A 10,788-nucleotide genomic window follows, 5' to 3' on the forward strand; every position below is an offset into this window, starting at 1 on the left:
CTGGATATTTCGTTACTTGCAGAATCTACGCTCTACACCTGAACTTTGCAAAAACTGACTTGTATACGCTAGTTGTTGAAAAATGAAGATGAGGTGGCCCTTTGAGAGGTTCGACAGCGCTGTCTGTAAGGCGAGCCTAAAGATGGCGATCAGCAGAGGTAAATGCCCTCTACAGACAGTCAAGTGTGGCTGGATCACTTGTAGCTATGAAGGCCGATGTGTGGTTGTGCTTACCCGCAAGACGCGGAGAGATGTACACCCTGCTTGTTCATGGTGCGTTGTGTGCCGTTCGCACGCAGCGCAGATGTGCACCAACCGTTTGCAAAATTCAATTAGACACCAACGAAAGGAAATCGCAGCATTTTTAAAGTGGGCATCCCCTCGTCTTGGCTTTTGCAGAGCTAGAGCTCTTGGGGGTCTTCCCCTATGCTTTTTTATCTACTCTACGTAGCCTTCATACCGTAATGAGTCCCTGGTTTGTGCTAGACGTGTACTCCAAGCAGTCAGTTCACCTCCTCTGTGTGCAGTGAGGTGTGTGCATGACTAACTAAGCACCTCTTGGGCTCTGCGCTTTGGTGACGCTGTTGCCGGCTACAGAGAGGGAAGAGAGGAGGGTGCCAGGCTAAAGGGGGAGCACTTACTAAGGGAATACCGCTTGGAGAGGGCTATGGAGATTCTCGTGACCGTCTGTGAGCTTCTGATCTCACGTATGGTGAGACTTATGCTCATACGTACAATGGTTCGCATTTCTAGTAGCCCTATTCAAAGACTGCAACGGCACATACGCAAGAGAAAGAGGTGACTATATTTCAATAGTTTAAGTAAACTCATGGCGATAGTCATTAGACAGTGAAACCTTTGTTCTACAGAGCTACCTCGCCACTGAAAAAACGTGCCCGTTGGACTTGCTATCGCCGATCCACACACTGCTCTACTGCGAACCCCGATTGAGTGAGAATCCCTCCGTGTTTCTGGATCTCTTGAGCGGCAGGCTTCAGCGTGCACTCAATTGAGCTCTGACTCCGCTGCCTAGTTTATGCCTCCCCCATGTACAGCATAGGGCCTATGTCCTCAACACGTTCCTGCATATCGCACTACACACCCTGCATAGGCTGCACGCTTCTAGCTGCCGTTGTAAGCCTCTCTCTTCATGAGGTGTCTGCGTCGTGTTCAGGCATTGATGAGCTGACCACTGTCCGTAGACAGCTCGGAATGAAATACGGCGAAGCATTCGTGGACTCCGCACTCAAGAACGCAAAACAAGAAGTGCACTTCAAGGTAAGCGCATCGTAACTTCACAGTTTCCGCTACGCTGGAAAAATTCAGGAAAAACTACGAGCCAAGAGACGCCCTTGACTTCTGCAGCTGCATGTGTGCTCCTGTCGCTCGCTTATATTCCCGCCGTTCTACCCACACGTTGATAGCCGTGCAGCTGCGGCGATTAGAGGGTCTTTTGCGCTATCGGGGAGCAGAGATATACATATGTGCGCAGTTGGTGCACGCGCTGTCGCTTGCACCGCCCTTGGAATTCGACCTGCAACAGCTGCTGTGCGGTATAGCCAAGGAGTACCTCATCTCTAACTGGAAACCAAGCATTGCACTGGTAAGAACGCGCTGTCCTTGCAGTGCACGTCGATCGCACGGCTGAACACCGCGAAACACCTCATCTCCCCTTCTTTCCAACTACAAGAGGAGGTGGAGGGGGGAGAGGCGATTCACTTGCCAGTTTATGCCCACACACATGCTTGATAAATCCAATGGCTGAAAGACAGCCCCTGGCTGCGGCAACAAAGACTCTTACTGCTACTGTTCCTGCGGAATTTCGATACTCAGGAAGAACGGCAAGCTTGTGACTTCATTCCAAGAGTAAGACCGTTCTCCTTCCGTGGCGGATGCAGTCTCCGATTTCACGCTGTCTGCGACCCCATTCTCCGCATTCCCTCTCGCACCAGCTCTCCAGGCGTTTGTTTGCATAGCGACAACAAACTGACTGAGCCACCGTGCTGTCTTCAGCCCAGAGAGCAAGCCCTTTCTGCCGCTTAGAAGGTCGAAGACAAGCACTAGCTGCTAGTGCTGGCGCTCGGCACGAAAGTGTCGAAGCCAGAATTCCGACGAAATGGCTTTTATCCATCCTTTGCGGTGCTCGCTCGCTGCGTTTTTGCAGCCCTCCTTGGCTTCAAGACAAATAGGAGGCGTTCCTCTACGTGTATTCGCCAATTGCCCAGAGGTAACGAATCTCCTTGTTATCTACGACTTGTATTGTTCGCACCGGTGTGATGACAGTGCAACTGTCCACTCGTATCAGGTATGATAATGTACATACACGACGGCTCTCGCGAGTGGTGTTTCTGAAAACTTATGGGAGCTGAGCTTGGCCTTCATTCAGACAGAACGAAATAGTAGGCAAGTGCCTGCGGTCAGCTGTGGTACCGCAGAAATCTCCAGAAAAGGAGCCGCCTGTTTCAAGTCGCTGCAGCAGGAGCGACCACATGACAAATGCCCTTGCTGAGCCCTTTTCCTGCCGCTACCACGCGGAGGGTGTACCTGGCAGCAGCGGCATGCCTACTAAAGCGTCTGGCAAACAAGCACTGGAGATGCATAACTCCAGAGGCTACACAGGTCTCCCTCAGTCTCCTGAACTCCTCGAGAACCAGCTGAGCTTCCCTGCCCTAGAACCCCCACCCCACCCGAACTCTACGTACAGCGGTAAGAAACGCACCTGGCCGCCGTCTGCAAGGCAAAGCGACGCGCTACCCTTGCACTCGACGTATACACGCCAGTATTGAACTCGTAGAAGGTGCGCAGTGTATGTGCCACTCGAGTCGTTAGCGACAGGGGCCAGCAGCCATTCGTAACAGAGAAGGAGCTCAGAGGACAGGTCGCTGGTATACTCGAATATATATGTGCAAAGCGGAGGAGAGAAACGCAAAGAACTACGACAAGTGGCTTTTGACTGTGTGTTCCAAGTCTGAACACTTTGCCGTCTGTGGTGAGTGCTCTTCAGATGCCCCTGCTGTGGAGGGAATTCCTTTGGGGACCTCCAAAGATCGGGTGCTTGCTACTTCTCGCGATCAACCATTCACGTTACATCGACAGTACAGCGATTCGTGGTCTCGGGAGGACTGCGACACCCCTCTCCATCAGGAGATAGCATTTAGTGGCTGGCCTTCGCCTGGCAGTGAGGTCTTTCCCATCACCCCAGACAAAGTGCAGCCACGCTCTCAGCAACGGAGAGGATGCAGGATCTCAGAGGAAGCAGGTCAAACGACAAACGGTAGCGCGATGGTGTCTAGAGGTGAGGAGATGCCCGTGTCTGCCTTGTGTGCTCGGGAGGAATTCATGCGACACAGTGGAACCTGCAGTCCTCCCATCCCAACAGCAGCAATACCTGCATATTTTCTCGCATGAGGGTCACTCAGAGATTGAAAGTAGATGTGCTTCACCACGCCAAATGTATCATCGCTCCTGCGAGCAGTAGTAGACAAAGTCATCTTGAAACTCTCTGAAAGCTTCGAGACCTCCCGCACAGCTATACATTTCATACCCAAAAGGACGGACACCCGCATGCTAATAATAAGCTTAATGAACGAGGGGTTCGTCGGATTCGAAAGAAGCCTTGGTTTGATTTAAAAAATGAAGACGAATCGCAAGTAAATGCCTTAGCCACCGCAGCGCTGTATGTAGCCCCCATGTCCTAGAAAAAAGTGTTTATGAACACTGAGCCTTTTCGATGTGCCGCTTTGGCAGCTGGCACTTTCAACAGCAGAAGCATCAAAGCCATTTGTTTAGCTGACAGGGAGGAATTTGAGAGTAGTCATTGGCACTGAAAATATCCCTAAGAATCGCTGTCCGTCTCCGTATATCGCTGTGCGTCCCAAGTGCCGAGTTGCACGACTGAGGTGGAGCCGTGGACCGCTTCCAGCAGCTCTTTATACAACTGAGAGATCAGGGCTGCACAGCAACAAGGAATTTGGTAGCACCGATCCACTTTAGGCTCCACAAGACGCAAAGATCCAACATGCACCCGGCGCGATTCAGGCGAGGGCTCTAGGCTGCTGACTGCGGCCAGTATGTCTTTAGGTCTCTGCACTGTGGAGTGGCCGGCCCTGATGATGACTCCGTGCGTACTGGCGCGGATGTCTCGCACCAGGGGAATAGATACGTGCCACAAAATATTCACATTCTTCTCCCGGGTGCCCTCCGTCTCATCGCCGACTTGAGAGCCCTGAGACCCCAGAGGGGCCCCGTGCAAGTCCACAAAGAAAATATCCTTGGGATAAAACAGCACTACAAAATGACGGGGAGGAAGCGCCTCTTCCTTCAGAACCGTTATGAACTTCTGCATGCGGCGCGTCACTGCTAAGCCGAGACGCTCGCGAAGTGTCGCCTCTGTTTCGTCGTAGGGCCTGAGTGGAAGCCGCAGTTGAGAAGCGAACAGGCTAGATGCAAAATAGGAATCCCATGAAACACGAAATTGACGAAGGAACCAATTTAGGGCAATTAGAAATACCATTTATAGCCAACTCCAGTAGCGACCAGCAGGGGCATTTGAGCAAGCAGTGCAATGAAAAGCAGTAGAAAACAACCGTGTGAAGTACACTGAAGGATCAGAGCGCTTGAACTGGCTCACTGTGTGGAAGTAGAAGGGCACATATGTAGCATTCAGCATATCAAACATAGAATCCTGAATTTTCGGGAGTTCACTGCCAGTTCATGCCCCTCTGCTTAACTACCCCGATATTCTGCTCTGCAAATAAGTGTTCAACCCCGAAGTTCCATTTTTTGTGCAGTTAAACGTAAAAAAAGAATATATATGCATCGCACCTTATTTCCCCCAGTTCGCCGAGCAAGCGGGGTTTGCGTCTTCTTTCGTTTCTAAACTTGTGCGCCCCAATTGGCTTTGATACTTCCGCTTTGATGCCTCGAGTGACATCTGAAACGGCCTGCCCAACCTTGTCTAGAGGCTTAACAAGCGATCCGACAATGCCCTTGCCTATGCCTTTAAAGAAGCCGCCCACACCTTCTCTCTGTGCGCCCTCAATGGGCTTTGTGACGATATTTGTCAGAGACCATACGCCCTCTCCAATGTTCCTGCCCGCTGACAGAAACCCGTCCCGCATACTCGCAGTATTGCGCACTCTCTCCCTCTGTCGCCTGTTGATGTACTCCGAGTCAAAGGTGAAGGTTGAAAGTAGACTGCCTAAACCCGCACTGACACTATCCACAGCGTTGGCCGCCAACCCAATGGTGTTCTTCCCGAGCTCATACGGCATGCGTGGTACATTCAAAAGCGAGCTCTGACCCAAAGAAGAAAATACTGAATTTAACAAGTGATACGTATACCGCTCCTGCAATGAAGAGACAAAGGTCTTGGCAGTTCCACGCAGGTTTCTGAACTCTTCGCGCTGAAAGTTCAACTTTGCCCCCTGACAGTACACACACATGAGCACATGCGTAACACGGGTTGGAAAAGAGCAGAATGTGTAGATTTCTGTCCGTTACATGAATTGCAGCAGTCCCCTTAGTATACTTAGCTGCTCTTGCAGCTACCACCATACAAAAGCCAAAAATGATGTACGCACGCACACACTTGAACCTCCAAATATGGTCGACATACATTGGAGGCCACCGATAAGTCGGTTTGTGGCAAGGAGATGGGAGAAGGCTGTGGAAAGCAAAGGGGAGAAACCGAATGAAGAAAGAGCAGAGAGAGTCAACAGCTGCTTACCATGAGCTCGAGACGGCCTGATGCCATTAAAATGCGCAGTCCAACTTTCAGGAGGTCCGAGAGCATGTGCATCTTGTCGAGGACGAAGGAGCACCAGCAGTAGACGTCAAATCGGTCAATTAGCATAGACTCGAGTGCCAATACAGTGGGCAGGGGCGGGGGGCTGTATGTTTGGTGAATAGGCGACTGTAGCCACATTTCCAGTTCTTGCGAAGAAACGGTGCGGCGGGAGGCGGCGCTCATCAAACCCAAAGACGTCATGCATGCCCACATAAAGTCCTAAGGAAGGAAATACCAAAACACGCCTTAGAAGACCGACACCTCCGCCAGACAAACCAATATGTAAGTCTCCTAAACTAGACATGCTGTTTGCCCTGTCTGTGATCTAATCTTGAATTTTCCCTTGCCCAAGCGTACAAGCCACCGCAGGCAGCCACTATACGCACAAACATGCTTTATAAAGACTCTAGGTTCAAGGGGATCTACACCACCCTAAACCCGTGAATGTATAATACGTAGATTGCAGAGTAGGGTAAATGCTTTTGCGTGGTGTATGCATGCATGGATCGAATGCACCAAGGCCCTATATTCTGAGGCTTTAGTTGTCACAAGCTGTAGGGTGGAAAGGCAGAATCGCGAAGTCAGTGAGTTTATTGGTTACGTTGAGTCCATTGAGCACGTCGGCGTCCACTTCGACCTCCAAGTTGTCGACTTCGATTTGAACACGGCGCAAGATGACGTCGCTGCTGGTCGTGTGATGCCGCACCACAAATAAACTCAAGAACGGCTTAGAGGCGCTGTGGGCTGATAACGACTGAAGAAAGCGCAACATTATCGATATACCACATGGTCAGAGTACCACAAGCAACAAACAAGCAAGGCGTGGATATATATGTACATATACATATGTACGTATATTCGTACGCCGGCCTAAAGAGCGTCACAAGCACCATGAGTGAGCTGCAATGGCGAAATTGGTCAAGGCATCTAGGGAGAGATGATGAGTGTATTCGCTGTCGTCCCGCTCAGCAGCACACTCCACGACTAGTAGGTGACTTTACTAATGTAGTGCAGCAAAAAAATACAATCCCTAGAATTCGCCCGTGCAATCCAGGCGACATGCCGCAGCGAAACGCAACGGTTTCTTTTCAAGCCATGCAGAAAAAAATACAGAGATCGGAGGATAGAAGGTTTCCAAGTATCGAGGAGGGCTATAGCCGTCTCGCGATGCATGGAGCGCCGTCTCTTCGTGTGCTGCGTTTGGGTTGAATACATTCCTTCGATATGCACACGAAGCCTGCTTGTTTCGCTTGAAAATTCTCGCTGAGCTCGGCTGTAAGCCCTTCTGTGCTCACCTCATCGGATCCATGTCCACCTCCGCCTCTGTTTGCCAAGAGGACGGGTTTGCGACCTTGCTCCATTTGATTGTCAACTTGAATGTCGGCGATGCGCACCAGCAGTTTCTGCCGCTCGCCACGCTCCTGAAAGCCTATGGCCAGTTGCGACAGCTCCGCGAAACACAGCTCTTCTCTCACAGCGTCGTAGATTAGAGACACCCCAACCTGCGCCATGTTGATCGCCACGTGCAAACTCCGCAAGGGACTCTCGAGGGCCTGCCTCGCCACAAAACGAAAAAAAACAACAACGCAAGCAAGCAAGCCACATCCTGCTGAAGCTCGCAGAGAAAAGCGAGCGCACTCCAGCTCCCCCTCATTGTTGGCGTCACACATGGCGCAAAGCACTGCGCTCTCAAATCCTGACTCGAAAGGTGCTTGCACACGAGAGGGATATGCGATCCACATCGGCGCTTCGTGACCTGTTCTGTCGGTCTGTTTGTGTCTGTGTGTATCCGCCTGTGCTGCGTCTGTGCGTGCGATGTGTCTCTGTGTCTACGTCTCTACGCCTGCCTCTACGCGTGTACGTATCTCTGAGCCTTCTTTGGGGTGTCACGGGCTGTGAACTCCGCATGGCAGGCATACCCCCCAGCTGTGGCGTCTAGACACAGAGGGAAGCAATGATGAAGCAAACAAAGGCGACAGCCCTTCACCAAATGGGTCGATGCCGCCGTCTGCAGCTTCGCCAAACTCTCACCATTTCTGACTCTGCGCCTTGACTTTTTGCATGCGTTGAAGCCAGAGCGAGAGTCCTCTCAGGGCCAGTTCCCGGCTTAGGGCGCACTTCGATGATCATGGCATCTCCCCGCTTCTCTGTCCTCACGATGATTTGTGGCATGCCTCGCAATCCCAGATTCACTTCGTACCGCTTGTACTGAGGAGTCTCCAGATCCAACACTATAGGGCTCTTTGGTGCCACCGTCTTGCTGTCTATCCACAACAGCACCTGACACTGCGGGACCGCACCGTACGCACAAATATACACATTCATATACACACAAATATACACACAAGTCTTCACATACATATATACACAAATATGCACATCCATACACACACAAATATACACACAAATATACACACAAACATATACACATACACAAACATATGCACATAAACACGCAAATATACACATACATATACACACAAATATACAAATACATATACACGCACACAAATATACACACAAATATACACATACATGAACACACACACACACACACACACACACACACACACAAATATGCACATACATAAACACACACACACACAAATATGCACATACATAAACACACACACACAAATATATACACATACATAAACACACACACACACAGATTAAGCGCAGTGAAAAAAGTAGCAGCCATGGCAAAAACTGATCGTGACCTTATGTCATACAACTCCACGCCGTGTTTTCTTTTCAAGGGTTATTCTCAATAGCTCTTGGTGCCGCCACTGTTGCAGCGGCAACCTATATGCGCGAAATCCTTTTGTGCCCCCTTTTAACGTCACATCAGCAAAACAAAACGATGCAGTAAGAAAAAGAAAAGCCCCTTGAGGCGCGCAGGGCGTAGCTCGCTTTCGCAAAGACCGAACGCAGGGATGCGATGCAGAAAAAGCGTCAAATCCATGATAGAGGAGCTGCCTTAAGCCAAAGCCACGCGCGTTTAGCACCTTCCGCCTTAACGAGGGGCCTTAGTTTTCGGTGCCAGCGTACCGGACGGGAGGCATAAGTAAAAGGGAAGGGCCAGCCGTAAGCGACGGTTTCTCCTTCATGTGCAAAAAAGTGGAAGTCGAAATCTGGAAGCTTCGTGGCGTGCTGCTTGTACCTATGCGCCGAGGACGAGGAGGCTGCCGAACTGCTCGCCGTTTCCCCCCCCGTCTGGCTCTGAGAGCTCATCTCCGTGTGGTATGTGTGCACCATAACCCGTTGAATTTCAGGGCATTTATTGATAACCAAGAACCCCTCCGATGCGCTTTCAGCTCCCCGGATGCAAATGCTTTTCACCCCGCCATCGGGAGCCACCTCCACGCAAAAAACTCCTGCAACACAGCCCTCCAAGCAGACGGTGAACGCATGTGACGACAGACAGACAGACAGACAGACGAAACTTCGTCTTCCATACAGGGCCACTGACATGGGCGTTTAATCTGGAGAAAGAAAGCGGGTGTGTGTGCAAAAGAGAGAGAAAAGAAAAAGAAACAAACAAACTTGGACAGGCGGCGCCAGTCAGAGCAATAGCGCGGTAAGCAAATGGATGCCTCTTCACAGGGGATTCCGAGTTGAGTGCGTGCGTGAGTGTCTGCCTGCCTCCCCGACACATTCCCTGAGAGCCCGTGCTTGTGGTCGTGGTGCTGCCATGAATGCCCCTCCTTCTGCTCTCCCCAGAGCAGCCGTGAGAGAGACGATGCGAAGTCGCAGTTTGCAGAGAAAACTCGGCGAGAGAGAAACGCAGATGCTGTGTGCGCATTTACCAGGTGCGCCATCCCCCATGCCGTTGTACAGCGCAATCCAACTCTTCCCCGCAGTTTCCTCGCTCGCAATCACAGCCCCTGACCACGCATAGCCTTCCCCCATGCCAGGCCTAAATTGAATAGCCTGAGGGAGCTCAGAGCTTGCCCAGTACACTGGGTAGCTTTGGCTAGGGTGCACTGCAGATACATACAGTCGCAGGAAAGAGGTCGAAACACGCATGTCCACACGAAGTACTGCTGCACAGCGCCGCGCAAGCCCAGCACAGCAACGCCACGCCGTAGCAACGCGCCCAAGGCATGGATTGCCAATCCACAAGGAAGTGCATGCAGCTGCGACTTTAGGAGCTCAGCAAGGGAGGCGGAGGCCTCTAGAGTCGCATGCAGAGACATCGCGCAAGTATCGCTTTCGCCAAAGACGCCTCTACAGTGCCACCGCATGCAGCCGGCCTGACACCAGGCGGGAAATGAAGGGTTCCACCGTCTTCCTCAAGATACAGGCACCGGTAAGACGCGTGTCATCAAGTCAGGCTGTGCATACGAAAGCAGCCACACCTTCAAACGCCGGTCCCTGTGTTCCGTATTGGCGAAAGAAAAGGGGCATATTCAAGGCATTCGTCAAGATAAACTCTGGAACGAGAGACACCACGCGGCAAATCGCGCCTGCAGCAAGCCACAGAAAAAAGGGAGTCGCAGATACAGCGCACTAGTAGTCCCCCCCCCACATGGTAGTCACATACACACACATGCTAGTCACACACACAGACACACACACACCCTCCCTGCCCTTCCCACCGTCTGGCTCGTAAACATGCATGGCAGCAACAGGGGGGTTGAGGTCAGCCTCTCTGCATCACAGAGAAACTCTCCTAACGGATCTTTCCCCCAAGAGCTGCTTCCTTGCGCGTTCAGATTCACGCAGGAGCGTGGGTGGGTAGGGAGCATGCATGCCCCTCCTACCATTCCCCCCTCCCCCCCCCCCCCCCCCGCCTCCCACCCCGCCTCCGACCCTCCTCCTCCCTTCCCCCTCGCTGCTGATCCTATCTCTAACCACCTCCCGTTACTCCCCCTGCTGTAGCCGCCCCGCCTCTCCCCCGCGTTGCCCCCGCCCTACTCGCTCCCTTTCTCCCCCTCTCCCCTCCTCTCTCCCACCCTCCCCCCGCCCCCTCTTTCCCGTTCTCCTCCCCCCCCCCC

General features: G+C 51.9%; 2 protein-coding genes across 2 annotated transcripts; one reads left to right on the forward strand and one right to left on the reverse strand.

The window, feature by feature from the left end:
• The first annotated feature begins 142 nt into the window (after nt 1-142).
• On the forward strand, nt 143-3,408 carry LOC34619193. Its single transcript, XM_026335697.1, has 9 exons — nt 143-158; nt 300-369; nt 598-685; nt 870-951; nt 1,175-1,278; nt 1,493-1,603; nt 1,834-1,866; nt 2,165-2,227; nt 2,836-3,408. The coding sequence occupies exons 1-9, from the start codon at nt 143-145 to the stop codon at nt 3,406-3,408; spliced, it is 1,140 nt and encodes a 379-aa protein (XP_026191482.1).
• Nucleotides 3,409-4,047: 639 nt separating this feature from the next.
• Nucleotides 4,048-10,411, reverse strand: LOC34619192. Its single transcript, XM_026335707.1, has 10 exons — nt 10,390-10,411; nt 10,150-10,257; nt 9,598-9,774; nt 8,840-9,165; nt 7,907-8,074; nt 7,084-7,341; nt 5,729-6,007; nt 4,818-5,417; nt 4,251-4,439; nt 4,048-4,116 (listed from the first exon to the last, which is right to left on the reverse strand). Exons 1-10 carry the CDS (start codon nt 10,409-10,411, stop codon nt 4,048-4,050), a joined length of 2,196 nt encoding a protein of 731 aa, XP_026191492.1.
• Between the last annotated feature and the right edge of the window lie 377 nt (nt 10,412-10,788).

Source organism: Cyclospora cayetanensis, unplaced genomic scaffold (assembly GCF_002999335.1).
Source record: "Cyclospora cayetanensis isolate NF1_C8 unplaced genomic scaffold, CcayRef3 CcayRef3_contig_114, whole genome shotgun sequence".
Classification (NCBI taxonomy): domain Eukaryota; phylum Apicomplexa; class Conoidasida; order Eucoccidiorida; family Eimeriidae; genus Cyclospora; species Cyclospora cayetanensis.

Excerpts from the sequence above, each read along its gene's own strand:
- LOC34619193 (XM_026335697.1), top strand. Across the intron at positions 1,604-1,833 it reads GGAAACCAAGCATTGCACTG|GAAGAACGGCAAGCTTGTGA; the intron begins GTAAGAACGCGC and ends TTCGATACTCAG. Across the intron at positions 2,228-2,835 it reads TATTCGCCAATTGCCCAGAG|GGGCCAGCAGCCATTCGTAA; the intron begins GTAACGAATCTC and ends CGTTAGCGACAG.
- LOC34619192 (XM_026335707.1), bottom strand. The coding sequence starts at position 10,411 with ATGCATGTTTACGAGCCAGACG. Across the intron at positions 10,258-10,389 it reads GCATGTTTACGAGCCAGACG|GCGCGATTTGCCGCGTGGTG; the intron begins GTGGGAAGGGCA and ends GGCTTGCTGCAG. Across the intron at positions 9,775-10,149 it reads ACAGGGACCGGCGTTTGAAG|TGCACCCTAGCCAAAGCTAC; the intron begins GTGTGGCTGCTT and ends ATGTATCTGCAG.